Genomic DNA, 16,957 nt, shown 5'->3' on the forward strand with positions numbered 1-16,957 from the left:
TCACAATGTCGGCTACAATAAACAACAGCTGGGATCAGACTGATGGGATGACATGCTCAAGGGCCATCCAGCTACATCAGGTCACGATGCTCAATTCAATAGCAGGTGCTTGACTCGACTGATTTGCATGTTGGCTCCAGCAGTGATCCCAAGGTAAAGACACATAGTATATTTTTGCGCTAACACCCACCGCCGGGCTCCCACTGCATCACGTACACCTTACAAATACAATGTTAAAGAAAAATCTAAATGTTTCTGCAAACCACAGACTCATTCACATAATGTATTTGTCAAACAAGTTATTTGGACATTTTTACAATACATGTTGTATCACGTTCACGTTAATCCTTACGACCTGACTTTCAAAGAGGTCAGGTGGAGAGAAACTAACACCGCAGTTCGCTACCGTACATTTCAACATTTGTAAGCGTGACACCAGTAGATGTTTTTCAAGGAGCCCTTAGGACAATTTCCAGCTGTGTTTGCTGCAACAAAAAACATATTTTTGACAACAAGTTAAAACCTCTTAAGCCGTATTTGCTACGATAAAACCGGGTGTTTTTAACAAGACCTCCGAACATCTACTGCCAAGTCTACAGCGAGCAAAGCAGGTATTTTAAGCCAAAACATGATCTTTTCCTAACCCAAAGCAAGTTTTTTTCTGGGCCTTAACATAACCAGACTGTAAACACAGTGATGTCAAAATGTCACATTTTCGGGGAATATTTAAGCATTAAAATCTAACTAGCAGCCGACAGAAAGAGACACTTTTTAGTCTCCTGTCCTGCCGTTTCTTCATGGTCGTATTAATAAGAAGGCAGGTTTGTCTCGACTTTGTTTAATCACTTGGAAGACTTTGATACGAGGATCAATAATGATGAGTCAGCAGAGGGCCTTCGCCCCACAGCAAGGCTTTGGAGCACTTTGTTTTCTTGGCCAGCGCAGCTCTCATGTGGGGCGCAACCAAATTAAAATTAATTAAAGGAGGGACTTGTGACATCCCTCTGAAGATTACAGGAAACCGTGAGGTGAAACATCCTGCAGCCTGCTGGTCTGAGGCTCAGAGGAAAGGGAGTAACCACCTGTCACCGGGCCGGGCCGAGGGCCTCCTGTCCGGGCTCACACTGCGATCATCTGTCACAACGAAGGAAGATGAAGTGGTCAAGAGAAAATGACTCAGACAGGCAGACACGCCCACTGTCAGGTGATGGTTGTTTAAGGTCGATGCCTTATTCTGAGATGAAGGAAAGGACGCAACAAAGAAAAACACAAGAGGAACAAAGTGAGATATTTATCTCAGTAGTTATCTTTGATGATATTGGTGCTGAAAAGTTACTATTAACTCCAGCTGTCAGATAAATGCTGCAGGGTAAAAAACACAATATTTTCACCCCAAGACAGGCAGAAAATCTCCTCTGATCAATTAGTTTTTTACCTTCCTGATTAATTGATCAGTTCTTCGGTTGATAAAATGGTGAATAATGTCAATCAGTGTTTCCTAAACCCCATGATGTAATTCTCAGATGTTGTTTTGTCCACAACCCCAAGATATTCAGTTTACTGGCATACATTTTTTAGAAGCTGGAATGAGATCATTTAGATTTACTATTTAGCATGAACTGAAACACATTTTGATCAAAACAGTTGGTGAGTAATTTGGTGATTGACAACTCATCAAGACACTCAAGACGTTATTTATACCCTTCTTAAAGCCAAAATCTTCATTGTAGCTGCCTGTCTGACTCCACGAGGATGTAAATAACGGTTTTTCATATCAACTTGAGATCTCGGGGCTTCTGGAAGCACCCAGCTGCTGTTCAGAAGAATGCTGTGAAGCTCCAGAAATGTTTTGTGACTACAAAATTTCATGTGGGTGAAGATATTCACTGAATGGGTGAATGAATCTACATTTTTGACTGCAACACACCTCCATATTCCTTCTTTTTACTCATCAGCAGGGAAAAGTTATTAGATTTTACATGAAAAACAAACTCATCGAAAAATTCTAACATGAAAAAAATGATTGAAAGAAACTAAGATTCTGTAGCTTCAGTAACTCTGCATTTCATTAGCAGTGAACTGTGTTTAATAATTAAAGAGGCCATATATGAAACTAATACATCAGTGTTGTTTGGCTCGTGTGCAGAGGCAGAAGTGGGTGTTTTCTGGGTGTGTGACTGATGGGCTGTGGGGGGTTGTGTTAGTGTACATGTTTATTTCCCTTCAGCTCCTTCTTTTATGATCCAACACAAACACATGCAGGCAGGCAGGGATGGATCAAGGTCCAGAGTTATTAAATGAGCTTCCGGCTACAGCCATAAATAGGAATGTATACATGTCATAAATATATAAACCTTACTGCTGTGAATTATTCTTTGATCATTAAAGACTCCCAAGCTTTTCACACATTTTATATCAATAAAAATTAATACACGTGATCGATATTGATATCAGGTATGTGTAATGTTTCGTTGTGTTTCATTAAATTGAATCTGAATTTATTCAGTCAAAAGCCAGACCTCATTTCCAACTCAAACATCTGAATATCCACCTCATGGATTTTCATTAAGAATTATCAAATTCAGAAATCAGAGCTCAAGACACAGAAGATTTACAAAGAGACCAATTTTAATATCAAAAACAGTGGATATTTTACATAAAAACAATATATTACAGCACTGGGAGTTGGGTTTATTCTGTGTATAGAAACGGAATGAAGTATTAAAGGAACAGCTGCACCATCTGCTGGTGGTAGAAGGTGCTGCGTCACTGGCAGCACCAGTGAGACTGGATTGTTTCCTTATGATGCTTCCTTTACCTTGCTCTCCCTTCAGGTCTGACTGATCAAAAAAATTCAAGCAGACTACTTTTACCATGAGACAACTAGTCTGATCTGTCTCAGGAGTCGTTGGGGAGGCCGAACAGTTTGACGGTGCCCGCCTCCCGGTTGTTGTCGTATTTGCCCTCCTTGTCGTCGCAGGCGTAGGCCAGCAGCGGCCGCTTCGGGTGCCAGGCGACGGTGAAAGTCGGAGAGTCGCACTGAACCTCCCACAGCTTCTCTCCTGCACATATTCAAGAGTGGAGGAAAAAAAAGATGTGTCAGATTGTTTGAAAGCAAAATCTGATTAGAGGAGTAAAGAAACCAGAAAATATTCACACTTAAGAAGCTGGAATCAAAGCATTTTGACTTTTTAAACTGATTAATAACCTGTGAACTCCTTTTAGAGATTCACAACTACCTGTTGTCTCAGATACAGCTGACAAAGATCCAGAGTCTGTCGCACTGACCTGTTTCCACCTCAGCGATGTCTATGAAGTGATCCTCGGAGGCTGACGCCAACATCTTCCCATCATGGCTGAAGCTCAGTGTCCTCACAGGCCAGTCCAGCCTACGACACATCAAGTGATGATTAACTTAAGTGCTATGAGTCATATTATCATCTCAGGATATTCACCTGTTAACCAATAGATACAAGACCCATAAAACACACACAGACTGACCTGGAGAAGCAGCGCACGCACACCAGTTCGTCCACGTCCCACAGACTGACCAGGGCGTCTGCACTTCCTGTGGCGAAGTATTTCCCCATGGGGTCGAACTTAATGCAGATGCAGTTGGACGGGTGAGCGTTGATGGACTGGATGGGCTTCAGCTCTGGATAACTGCAAACAAACACACTATTCATTTCAGTCTGAACATAACGAATACACAATTTTATACAGAGCAGACAACAGAGACTGCACAAGTTACAATCATCTAACAGGATCTGGACACCAGGGAGCATCTGACTTTATAACTTACAGGAAAAACAACTACAAATGTGTTGTATACAGGTCAACAAGTGAGTGCAAGGTTTGAGTGAACAAGACTAACTGTGGAACACCAATACACCTTGAAAGAGAAGCTGCATTTACCTGGGTGGGTTTTTTCCTTTGGGAATCACCGTGTTGAGTCGAGATGAGTCACGAATAAAAACGTGTTTCAGTTCATACTTTTTATTTGATTTGGTTCTGCAGTTTGTCAGCACTGGAGAAATGTCTGGCTGCAACTATCATCACATAGGGAAGAAAACACTGTGCCTGCTTCTTTGTGTTTCTTGAAAAAAAAAATAATAATCTGAATTGTATTGGGCAGCGCTAAAGGTAGCATGCAGCCACAGGGCTCCTGCAAAATAGGGTAGTAAAGGAAACTTGTTCTGGTGGAATATTTGCACGTTCTGAGGCAAAATAAATATCCAAAAGAAAGAAAGGTAACAACTGCTAGCATGTTTAAAGCTAGCATTTAAAAAACAGTACCCACTCCATGTGTCATCCTGATGCCAGCAATGTGAAAGTTAAATATTGGGGGAATATTTGTGGTATGAATTTGAAAGACTACAGAAAGTGTTTCATGGAGGAAAACTGCCAAAAGGTATCAGACATCACACCTTCAGCAGACATTGTCTCCACTCGGCAGCTGGCAGGTGTCAGACTGTGCAAACTGACTGACAGCTCAGCACTCAGACAGCTTTTCATGAATTTGTAGAAGTTGGTGGAAGAGACAGACATTCTGCAGAGAAATTCTGCAGGACTGTCCAGTGTTTCGCTCCGTTTGGTTCCTACCTCAGGATGTTGATGCAGCCGTTGCCGTTGGTTAGGAAGAACATGTCGTTGTCGTTGTTCCAGGAGATCTCGTTTACCTCGAACTTGAACTGCTCCTCCGCCCTGGAGCGATGAGTCTTAGCGTCGATGAAGGTCACCACATCATCTTTGTTCCCGACAGCGATGGTCTGACCATCGGGGCTCCAGCAGATGTTGATGTTCTCTCCTGCAAAAAGATATTATTAAAAATCTCTCTCAAGAACAGTTTACTAAAAATATTATTATTATGTTATTTTTTAAATTTTTCCTCCTTCGCACTTTTCCTCACCATCCACCAGCTTGAATAATCTCCCCATCAAACCCCTTCTCTAACAGATTTTGCAAATAAAATAGAATCTTTCTTTCGGCAAGGGTTTTAACTTTGCTCTGAAATCATGGTTTTAGGACTCAATGGATTTAATGACTTCCAGGTTTTACAGTATATAAATAGCCTACTACTCATCTTGTTCATGTGGACAGAGGGAAGCAGAGCAGCAGGGAAAAAGCAGCGTGTCTCGTTCGTTGTGTCAGTCGTAGGAGGTGTAGCTCAGAAGTGTTACTGTGAAAACTATCGTCTGGAGTCCTGCTGTTAAGCTTCTGGCAGCAAGTTTGCGACCGTGCTAGCTTCCAGAAGAAGTTCTCACACACTATTTCTGTTTACATTACTACTTTAATGGTGATTACAACTCACATCTTGCTCCACTCTTATCAACTTCGTCCAGTTTATAAAGAGCAAAATAGAAAGAAAACAGACAATTTCTAATCTAATTTCACTGCTTATGATGGATTTTGTCAAGTGAATTGGAACAAATAGTTGTTCTATAAGAGTTCTGATTATGATTTTATATTTGTTATTTGTGATTTTTACTTAAAAATGAAAACAACCTTATTTAGTGTATAGTTTCTTGTGGACCAAACCCCAGCCACCACATCTACTAAGGTCCCACCTTTCGTGTTGACAGTGGCGATGCACTTGGTCGTGCGGACGTCCCAGATGCGGATGGTCTTGTCTCCAGATGCAGTGACAAATAGATCTGGGTTGGTCGGATGCCAGCAGAGCTGATCCACGCTGTCGCCGTGACCTCTGTAGTTGTTCTCTTTCACCTGAGGACAGAAAAAAATCGAATTTATGATTTTAAGCAAATGCTGAATTTTCATATAAAAGAGAAGAAGCCGTAAAATCCGATAAAGACAGGTGTGTCTTATTTGTCCCATTTAGTAATACAATTCGGCATTGGTTTGGAATTACTGGGTCATGGACATGGAAGGTATTGAAAAGAAATGCTGAATTTTTACAATAAATATTCATATAAAATAGAAGAAGCCATAAAATCCAATAAAAAAAGGGGTTCTGGGAGGCGAGCTAACCCTCCTCCTGCCGCCAACACCGGGTGAAACTGAGGAAGAGACGCCGCTGGGTGTCTCCGGAGTGAATGTCTGTCCAATATGTACTTATGGTATCCTTGATAAATAGCAGCTACCATTCACAGATGAGGGCTTGAAAACGGTCTCTATTTTATTATTTTCTACTTTATCGACGGTGATATGTTGTGGTTCCTTTCGTGTGACAAATGTACTTATTGTAAATCGCTTTGGACAAAGGCTTCTGCTAAATGCCCTAAATGTAAATGTAAATGCAATGTCCAACCCAAAACTAACCTCACCGCGGTCTTACTTCTGACACACACCCATCTCAAGAAACACGAATTAAGACAACTGTTTCTATCGCTAACGTAAAAAACCCTAGTCTACCTTATATCATTTACTTATTAACGCTAGTTAGATATTCAAATATCATAGCGGACAAACACCGTAACCATGGTCAATATGTTAAAACGTCCATTCATTCACTGAATCGAGGCTAAGGCTAGCATGCTAGCAGGACCCCTCACATCGACTCACCAAACGGTCCTTCTCCAGGACAAAAACGCTGGCTGTCTTATCAAAAGAGCCAGAGGCGAGCCTCCTGCCGTCACAGCTCCACGCCACCGAGTGAACTTTAGCTGTGTGAGCTGGGAATTCTCGACTTTTGTTGTTATTTTTGAAGCTCTCCTGCATCTCCTGGTAGTACTGCGACGCCATCTTGAAACTCTACGTAATATTTCTGCGGCGGCTGGTAAACAGCGGCGCATGAACAATAGCGCCATCTTGTGTTTCGGAGTGTGTGGAGCATGAATGTATTATTATAGATCCATGGTGTGGAGCAGGCTCTTCATCTGGTCCATTAATATAATATAATATAATATAATATAATATAATATAATATAATATAATATAATATAATATAGTATAATATAATATAATTATACTTTGACTCATTATTTATAGTTTTGATGGTAGTACCAAGGAACAATACAAAAGAAAACAATGTGAACAGAAGTTATATCCTCAGATTGTGAAGTAGGTTACAGCACTACTTACCACTTTAATGGTCATCCGTCTGTATTCAGTTGTTTGTCTGTCAAATAGAACTTTATTCACTTTCAGTACCCACACTTATTTGTTGTCCGTCTTGCTCTCGTCTACGTGCATACGCACGTCTCACCCTCTAGGGGTTGTCCAATTTCGGTAGGTGGCGGTGTGGTGAAAAACTAGACTCCTAGGAATGCGGTCCTGAAAGTGCAGCCTCTGCTACTGCAGCTATACCTTTATTTCTGTTAAAATCAAATAAATGTTTGTCAATGATTGTTACGACCCCAGAGGTCGTATTCATTTGTATTGTATGTGCTTTGATTGCCTCTGTGCTTTAATGCCCCTATGTTACCTGAGTGTGTATCTGTGATTGGTTGCAGGTGTGTTTGAGTGAGTGTAGGTTGCCCAGGGAGCTGATTGGTTCCTGACTGGAAGGCAGAAGTTTAAAGGCCAGTGCTTCCCAGTCCCTGTGGGCTCTCCTCTCTCAGCATGGCTGTCTATGTTCTTAAATCAATCCTTTAAAAATGCTTTGCTGCTGGTGGTGCTTGTGGGATGGGAGGAGGGGGGTCTCATTTTCGTGTTGCGCCAGGGTTTCCCCTAGGCCCTGGTCGTAACAATTGGGGGTTTGTCCAAGATGTAAATGTCCATGAGATGAGGTACATGTGGTTCAGTTTTTGTGTCTGTATTAGTGGCCTTTAGTTAAGTGTAGTGGTCATCTCGTTTGTTTATTGTTGCTGCATGTTAAGTTGTGTTTTTGACTGAGCACCCTGACTAGATAGCTGCCGGGCAAGTTCAAGTAAGTTCATTATTTTGCCTCTTATTTTCGGTGGTAATCCTGAGTGGGGGATGCTTCAGTGTATTGCAGTTGACTACACTCCTGGTCTTCGGTGATGCACTGAATTCAGCGTTTAAAGACGCCTTGAGCTCGGCAAGCCACTGAAGACTAGCTAGGTGAGTTGGCCATCTTGGTAGGCAGGTAACGTTTGGGTGTCTCTGCAGTTTGTTTCCCTTAGTTTTATACTTTGCACAGTAACTTGGTTTTGTGTGAGATGGCTGCTTTTGTTTTGGTCACGTTGTGATGTGTAGCTGTAATACTTGTGTGCAGTAACTTGTTTGTGACCTTTGGTTGTGGTAACTGAACTCCACGTTTGTTGGGTCACTTGTGGTTGAATCTTAGGTGTAAGCTGGCAACATTTGTGTGTAGTAGTGACCACAGAGTGATGCCTTTGTCTGTGTGGTGGTTGTTGCAGTCCACTTTTGGTGTGGTCACGTAGGTGTTACTGCTTTAGTGTGTTTAATTACAGTTGGTATGTTTGGGATCGAGTCACTCCACAGATCAGGAGTGGAGTGGATCTTGAGTGGTGGGTGCAGCTTCCCAGTTTGTCCAGTCACTTTGTTTCTGGGTTACTATCTCCATTACAATAATGTGTGGTTGGAGACCACAAGGTGTCCATTTTAACCCAGTTCACTTGTGTTGGGTCTATGCGTGCTGCTGTTAGTGGATGGCAGAAATTCTGTAGTTTAACTGCTTGTGTTGTGAAACTTTCGTTTTGTGGTTGTTGCTGTGTGTGAATTTTCATCCTGTGCAATAGATGAAGTGTCGCTCTTCTGTAGACTGAGTGGTTCAGCATGACGGAGGGGGATGGACTTGTGATCGCTGAACACCCTGTTGCATCTCTGAAAATGAACATTTCTTAAGGGGAGAAATGTTTATATGACCCCAGAGGTCGTAACAATGATGAAGCCCGGTAGAATAAGTTGACTGATCCAAAACTACCCTGCAGATTAATGAACAAAATTATTAGTTGGAATTCTATAAGGCAATCAACAAGCTACAAGAGGAAAATGTTTAAACTGAATGCAAGAGTAGGCCTAATAAAAATTGAATTATAGATATATAATAGTATATATTACATTAAATTGAGTACTTTTACTTCTGATAAGTACATTTTCCCGATAATACTTTTGCACTGTCATAAGGAAGCCTGACATGTTCAGGTGTCAAACAGTTTATTATTTCCTCCATTTTCCTGTGACAGGGCTTCCGTACTTGAACTAACAGTTAACATGTACATTTTCAATGTCTACCTTCTTGTAATAGAGTATTTTAGTGTGCTATCACTACTTTTATTTAAGTAGTATACACTGTTGGTTAATAAAACAATCTACTTGAGTAAATGAGTTAAGAAGTATTAAAACTAGATATGGCTTTATCAATGTAGAGTAAGAAATTACAATATTCTTCAACTTAAAGGGTTGTTCACCCAAATTAATGTATAAATGACCAAAAATTTCATTGGCATCTGGTCTTTTGGGGTGGAGGCAGAAATTTTACAGACCTGGATAAATGAAACCAATACGGATGAATTTTCTTTAAAATTATTTGTGAAATCTAGTTGAACTGACCCTCGATAAACTCTATTTTCATAGGCTGGATGTCCTACTTTCCATCAGTGGCTTCTTCTTTAAATAAAGACAAACACTAGTTTTAGCTTGAATTGCAATTTATTTCAAGTGATGCTAAAATGAAAATCCATGTTTTAAAAAACTTTGTACCACTCCATTTATATCCCAAACACACACAATATCTATAGTCACCCAAACTCTGTCAGATACAGTAAATCCCTTTAAGTAGCCACTTGGTTAACAACTATGCAATCAGTACAAGGACCCAAAACATCACCAACTCTACAGCCGTCTGAAGGCCTGTGCAAGGCCTCGATATGCATAATATTCAGGCCTGTGGCGGCTTAACGGCTCTTATAGGCTGTTTAATGTGCAGCCTCACCGTTCATTAACTCCTTCACATCTGGTCCTTTGCATCAGAATCAAATACAGCTAATGGACAGAACAAAATGCACTTTTAAATGTGATTCTGTGTTTTTAAGAAAGAATGACAAGGTGTGAATGCATCATACAAATGTGCCTCATGTAATTGCATACTCTTCAAAATTGTTCTTAACATTGCATCACACGTGTCAGGAAAGCTATATATAGACAGTAGGCCCTACGAAATAAAAGTCAAGGAATGCACGGTGAAATGTGATGACGGTGTGGACTGAGTACAGAAACAATGAGGAGCGTCTCAGAATGTGTGCATACAGGACTCTGGACTCAGTGCTGATTCAGTGGAGGAAGGCGTGTGGAAGACATCTTATCTCCGGTGAAGGGACGATGACGGTATCTCGTTAGTTTTCACATCACAAAATGTAATTCAGGCTGTATAGGTTTGGAGGCAGGTGTCTGTGGAGAGGTAGACAAACGGCACCTCATTCTTCCGAAGATGTTTAAATCCTTTGCTCATTTAACCACAAGCTTTTTAAAAAAAATGGCTTTCTGCTTGTTTCTCCTAAACGTTTCGCTCTCAGCGCCCACAAAGATGTTTTGGTGAAATCTTGTCCCATTGGACCCTGAGAACATTTCTGTTATGGTGTGTTCGCACAGAGAGCAAAGTCTGTTTTTCAGGACGTGAATAGATGTGAAGAGACAAATATGCAAAACTGGCATCATTCGCATCATGGCCATTGATCATGGTTCACTAATGTTGAACTTGATGATGCAAATTTGCTTCCCCACCGGATGTGAATGTTTTATTTGGCCCTTTGCTCACATTGAATGTAGTTGAACAAGAGGCAGATATTGGCCCTGTCGATGTGTGGCCCTCATTAGCGTGTTTGGGTGAGTTAAAAATCTTCAACTTTGTTTCGCCAGATGTTGTGTAGGGAGGGCAGGGCATGGATCACTGCTCAGCTGCTCAGAGCAGGCCAGCTCTGGAGGGGAGAGTCAGGTGCAGAGCCAGACTTCTGGAGGAGTAAACACCCAGAGTCTAATCAGATTCTGCTCTGGTTAAGATGAAAATATGGATTTATGTTCACTCCTGTTTATCAGCCTGACTGCAGCAGCGATCCGAGGGTGACCTCCACTGTCAGGTCTTTATATTCTGTCATGTTGACTGCTGACTGGAGTCTCACAGTGAAGTGAACATCTGCACGAGTAACACAAGGTGAAAATGCTTTGTTTTCAGTGCAAACACGCCATTACATGTGATTTAGTTGGAACTGTGCTACTGTATTTGCTGTTGTTGGAGAAATCTCTGGTTCTGTTCCCCTAAACCTGAAATAATCAGTCACGTTTGTCCGATTCCCACCTCAAACCCTCACGAGCCTTACGACACACTGATAGTCGACACGCTGAAACCTGGACAGGAGCCTCAGCAGCAGAGGTGGAAGAGCCTTTCCACGTTCAGTGCTTTCTGGACAAGTCTTTTTGTTACCCTGGTTGCAAAAATTGTTCCTGGATGTTTTCACTCAGCCCCCTCTGGAAGAGGTCGGACTAAACACAGGAAGAAGTTCATGAATGAGAGTCTAAATACCTGGATACTACAGCCAGGGGTGCACAATTAGGGCTGAGGACATCAGTCAGTTAGAGCTTGAGGGTTGAGTCTTGGACACATGCTATCTATCTAGCATGTGTTTAGGATTTAGTCTGCTTTTTCTGCATAATTCGTACATATTTTTTTATCTGATTATTGATCCAAAAACTACAAAGAAAGGGCGTAAACCACAGATGAATAACTTTGAGTATTTAGACCTTTTTTCCCAGCTCTAATCATGAATATCTGCCGAGCGATCAGAGGAAAAGAGTTTCAACACTCATAAACAGAGTAAAACGTGTTTCAATATTGCCTCTGATGAAGCCAATAACCCCATATGATTCTACATAAATCAATTGTGCACCCCCGACTACAAAGAAGAAGAGTTTGGAGGAGAAGCAGAAGAAGTCGGACAGTGCATTCCTTCTGATGACACAAAGTGATACTGAACACATCCTTTGTGCATCAAGTAGAGAGAAAAAACATCAACCTAAAGCTTTGCAGTCATTGTACAAGTTGAAGTGTTTGAAGAAAACTGAGGTTCTGTGCAAAAAAGTGCAGCTTCCCTCATACAGTTCATCCTCCAGGATCCACAGGTTTGTTTTCAGAAACCTTCAGAGAAAAGAAGTGACGTACAGCAGATTGATAAATGCTCCGGTTATTGATTTATACCTCAGAATATCGGTCATTGTAGAAAGCCCCACGCTGACTGCACCGTCGCCATGTTTTTTGTTAGTGTGATGAATTATTCGGGGGAGTTTTAGCCTTCTTTAGATGCATGTTATTGAGCTGTGTTATTCAGTTGCACATAGTGGCATATTCAGTTGAGTTTAGGTTTTACTAATGCTGGATTCTTTGTTTTTAGTTGATGCAGAAGATTTTCATAAACCACAATTTTTATTGCAGTCAAACTAAATAACTTCCTGGTGAGAAAGATGACCAAATTCTAAAGGAAAAGTGGGACGAGCAAAAGTGAAGTTTATAAAAATGGATGTGGAGCTTGAAGCATTCAAATGTCAGTTATTGACATTTAATCAAATCATTTTTTTGTCCCACGTCTTTGGGTGTGACACTTCAGTTAAAGATTGATGTTTACCCTTTTCAGCTGTTTCATTTGAATAACTTTCAGACGCCTGAAGATATAATGGTATATACGAAATAAGAAAAGCAACGATAACAAAAACGTCAGAACACTACACAACTTTTTTTTTTTTACTTCCTTCCTCCAAAAAAGATTCACAACAACTTGTTATTTATCTCTCCTGTCATTTCAGCCATACCACTGAGTTAAACACTTGAATCTTTTTTTAATCTTGATGCAGGTTTTCCTTCAGTTTTTTAAGACATGCCGTCCCTGCAATAACCGACAAGCCAGACGGTTTGTTACAAAGAACCACCTGGAATGATGTTGATCGAACTGTTTGGAAAATTATTTATGCAAAGACAAAAGGCAAATCATCTTTGCATCAGATACGTATCCTTCACCTTTTCATCAGCGCTTTTACTGTATATGTAATTTTGCAGTACTTGTATTTCCATTTCACTACTTTATACTAACCTGATGTGCCGGATGGTTTGTTACAAAGAACCATCTGGCAAGGCGCTATTAGAAACAGTTTGGAAAAGGGCAGGCACTTTTCAAAAATACAGGTGATTCGATGAACCATGTGTCTATCAGCACTACCACCAGCGCAGCCAGTTAGCAGGCCGACTACAATAAACGTTTGAATATTCCTCATCCACTCATGAGCGACAGATACAGTTTGTTTAATGAGGTGGGGCTTCTACAATGACAGTGGTTAGGGTGCGTTCACAACAAGCATGTTCTGAACTGTTCATCTGCAGCATGTCCAAACTCTGGATGTGCACCTACTGTATATGGAGCTGTGTGGACATGCTGTGGAAGAGATGAAGATCTTCAGGAAATGCTTGAAACAAAACTTAAGTTCAATGAGTTAGCTACATGTTAGTCACTTTTCTTACTAGACGACTGTTAGTTTTTGTATAGTTAGTGTAAATCTGAAAAACATAAATACAAAAGGCAAACGTGATCGCACCCTAAACCTTCCAGCCAGTAAATGCACGGATCAGATAACAGAAACAAGCTCGGGATCCTCAGTCCATCCTAGCACTCGGCGTCAGTGCTGCCGTTGACCGGGCCGGGGCAGACGGCGGCGTGTGCGTCCTCACCGGGTTCAGCGTGCTTGACTCCGTTTGACTGGACGCACTTCTCCTTTTGATCATCCTCCACCACACTGAGGAGCACGACACAGAGACAGACAAGGTCAGAGATTCACAACAATCGAGTAATCAAACCAAATACTGTGTATTGTACCATCGAGGGAACACCACCTGATGATGCAGCCGTTGCTGACCGGAGACTCTGCCGTCTCCTTCTCAGACAGGGAGCTGCAGGACCTCCTCTCCTGCCAGGAGCCCACTCTGGGCTCTTTGCCCGTGTCCGAGCTCTTCCTCCTGGCCACGACGGGTCCTGGTCCTGACCCCCGTCTCTCCAAACTACTCCTGGGACCAACAGAATCAGAGAGGACGCTCAGCCCACTGGGCCCCTCTGGATCCTTGCCCGAGTCGCTGCTGGTGCGCCTCCCGTTCAGGCTGTCGGAGGAGGAGACGTGGCTCATCTGGCCGTCCCGCTCATCTGGAGAGGAGAGAGGAACATAAACAGTTCTTTCTTCACTTTTTGTTGTTGTTTTCTTGATCGTTCACAGCTGAAGTAAAGAATTAAAAGTCCTAAATAAAAAAAAAAAACCTGACTCATATCTTATCAGAAGGTAGTCTACTTTAAATATAAAAAGTTTGAGTACTCATGTATGCAGAATGGCCCATTTCAGTAATACAACAATGAACCTCTTAAACACATTCAGTATTTAATGACAGGCTTGTGCATGACGCCTTTCTAACATTTTATCAGTTTTTTATGACTTTTTCATGCATTCAACTCACTTACAACCTGTTACGATAAAACAATGTGACTAACAACCAGAACATTGAGTGTTCTCTGATTTATGACAAAAACAATATTTTCTGAGTGTGTTTGAAGGAGAAAACATCCTGCTGAGTTATCATCTATACATATTTGTTATTCTAACTTTCCATCACCTGTAATAAAAGCACAAATACAGAATCAATATTTTTCTTCCACGCCTCAGTCTTTCAGAACTTTCTCTTCGCTCGTGTAATGAATGTAAATATTTTGCAGATTTGAAAATAAGCAGTTGTGTTTCACTCTGACAGAAGAGGTCAATCAGTCATGGAAAAGCAGATAGATCCATGTCAGCAATAATCTGACCTCATTGGGTGTGTGTGTTTGAGTGTGTGTTTGTGTGTGTGTGTGTGTGTGTGTGTGTGTGTGTGTGTGTCTGTTCTGTGGTGCAGAGCTCCCTCTTCCGGACACACAGTCACAGCAGCTCACAGTGTGAAGTGTTATTAGTGTGGTCTCAGCAGGAGTCCAACCTCAGGCCTCTGCTCAGAGTTAACAGCACATGGTCTGAGAATTGACTGACTGACACAGCTGCAGGATCATTAACACCTCGACCTCATCTGAACCCTGAACAGACGCACTGAACATGTCTGAGTCCACAGTTTTACCTTGTTTACCATCTTTATTATTGTTGAATTTATTCTTCACTAAATCTGTTTGTAAATTAATTTCTAATATCTGTTTTTTATGAGCCATGGACACATTTCCTCAACAAACTAGAGAGTTTAAACGTCCCATTCACAATCAGTAAAACAGGATATCGGGTCGAGCTTCTGTCTCCCCCTTGTGGCAGATAGGTTTCTCTGCCATAAGCTCCACATACAGTAGTTGCTGTAGCATTCTGACATTTGTGACTCTGAGGAAAATGGATGGAGGACTGTGGTATTGTGCGTGCTAAACTCAGTGCTGAATCTCCTCCTCAGGTGTTTTTACCTCCAGACCCAGCTTCTCCCGCCTTGTTGCGTCGGCGTCTCAGGATCACCTCCAGCTCGCTGTCCTTCTTCCCAGGTGGGGACGGCCCCGACTCCTGAGAGCCTCGGCTGGGGCTCCTCTTCACCGTCTCCTGGAGGCAGAAACAACCATCAGTGAACTGTCACTGTGTCACAGTGATATTGGGATCTTAAAAGAGTTCCCACAGGTAGATTTGTGAGAATTTGAGCTTTCAAATAACATGAAGTTTGTCCAGATTTCACAGCAGCCCTTTTGACACACACAATAACAACATCTTTATAACAAAGCTGATAAAAGACAGATTTTACCAGGATGCCTTTCAGCTCTTCCATGGCGCTCTCCTGCGGTTTCTCCTCACAGACTGGAGGAGGCTGTAAATTAAAAACACAAATCATTTCTCTCTCTTTTTTCTTGCCATTTGAGAGGTTAAGAATGGCACTCATGCTGCATTTAAGAAACACTGAAAAGTTGGACGTTTCAGCTTTTTTCAAGCAAAAACTGATGCTGTAGCTTCCCTTAGGAGAGGAGCAATAACCCAAAGAGCACACAGTGTCCAGCCCATGAAGTTATATGAAATGGTGGCTAAAGTGATGTGTGTTTAACTGATTAAAACTGGAGGGTCTGCAGTGTGTGTGTGTGTGTGTGTGTGTGTGTGTGTGTGTGTGTGTGTGGGTGTGGGTGTGTGTGTGTGTGTGTGTGTTGGGTTAGTAGAGTCAGAGAATGAGAAACGTATTTTTTTCCCCAAGAGAGCAACAGCGACTTCCCACAACATGATTGATGCAAACATCAATATACTCACTTTTACTGCTACTCTCTGATGCAGCACAAAGGAGACGCATGGAGAGGAGAGAAGAGAAGAGAGCAATCAGCCAGAGTGCATTCACACGACATCACACACACACATCACACACACACATCAAATGTGGAGCCAATGAGCTGAAAAGCTTTACTGATCTTTCCAGCAGAAAGAAGACGAGTGAAAACACGAGAAGGCCGACAGTAAAGTGATGAAGCGGGGACATTGTTCCACCTGCATCGACGTGCTTTGCAGGTGATTTTTTGATCATTTTGAGGCGACAGGAATATTTCAGTACCTCTGCCGTCAGGAAGCTCTGACCTTTGACCTCTGTACTATTGGTGAACGCAGGGTCAAAATTAACGAGGTTTTAGGGCCAAGGGGCTTCATTTTAAAAGGTGTTTTATGTGCCCACGCTGATTTAGATATTTGAGAGTTTAAAAAACATGACATGAACGTGGCCGTTGTTGTCTTCACCTTGCTCTCCTGACTCTTAACAGGCCGCAGGACGACGCCATGTTTGATCCTTTCCATCATTTCATTCACCGCCTTCGACTTCACATCGTCCGCACCCTCAGCAGCTGGAGAGAGAATATTAATGTACATTATATATAATATAAATATACCATTTGTTTACCAGGAGACATTTTGCTGTAACATCTCTTCAGAGGTCCTTAAGATTTAAGTAGCTCTGGTTGTTTTAGTTTCAACAGTGAGTGTCTGCACCCATGTTCTGAGGAATCTTGAATCTTTGAATTTATAAAAACAAAATGTGGTTATTCTATCATTTAACTGTTAATAGATTTCC

The 16,957-nt window shown here is 41.7% G+C and overlaps 2 protein-coding genes across 2 annotated transcripts in view; both read right to left on the reverse strand.

Annotated features, from left to right (window-relative positions):
* Positions 1-2,610: 2,610 nt before the first annotated feature.
* thoc3 (THO complex 3) lies at positions 2,611-6,720 on the reverse strand. The gene is made up of 6 exons (XM_084352390.1): positions 6,523-6,720; positions 5,568-5,724; positions 4,603-4,807; positions 3,502-3,663; positions 3,289-3,389; positions 2,611-3,062 (listed from the first exon to the last, which is right to left on the reverse strand). Exons 1-6 carry the CDS (start codon positions 6,700-6,702, stop codon positions 2,899-2,901), a joined length of 969 nt encoding a protein of 322 aa, XP_084208516.1. The 5' UTR covers positions 6,703-6,720; the 3' UTR covers positions 2,611-2,898.
* A 5,736-nt stretch (positions 6,721-12,456) lies between these two features.
* Positions 12,457-16,957, reverse strand: part of shtn3 (shootin 3) — a 31,943-nt gene continuing 27,442 nt past the window's right edge. Inside the window, exons 12-17 of the mRNA XM_084353250.1 lie at positions 16,627-16,730; positions 16,153-16,167; positions 15,662-15,724; positions 15,336-15,465; positions 13,757-14,060; positions 12,457-13,659 (exon numbers count right to left, since the gene is read on the reverse strand). Coding sequence (XP_084209376.1) covers positions 13,530-13,659; positions 13,757-14,060; positions 15,336-15,465; positions 15,662-15,724; positions 16,153-16,167; positions 16,627-16,730 — 746 coding nt within the window. The 3' untranslated portion in view covers positions 12,457-13,529. The remainder of the gene's footprint in view (positions 13,660-13,756; positions 14,061-15,335; positions 15,466-15,661; positions 15,725-16,152; positions 16,168-16,626; positions 16,731-16,957) is intronic.

The sequence above is a fragment of the Pagrus pagrus genome, assembly GCF_965226575.1.
Source record: "Pagrus pagrus genome assembly, chromosome: 5".
NCBI lineage: Eukaryota > Metazoa > Chordata > Actinopteri > Spariformes > Sparidae > Pagrus > Pagrus pagrus.

Coding starts and splice junctions, on each gene's coding strand:
- thoc3 (XM_084352390.1), bottom strand. CDS start 6,702: ATGGCGTCGCAGTACTACCAGGAGATGCAGGAGAGCTTCAAAAATAAC. Junction 3,664..4,602: donor GGCTGCATCAACATCCTGAG/GTAGGAACCAAA, acceptor GTTTGTTTGCAG/TTATCCAGAGCTGAAGCCCA. Junction 3,063..3,288: donor CATCGCTGAGGTGGAAACAG/GTCAGTGCGACA, acceptor GAATATGTGCAG/GAGAGAAGCTGTGGGAGGTT.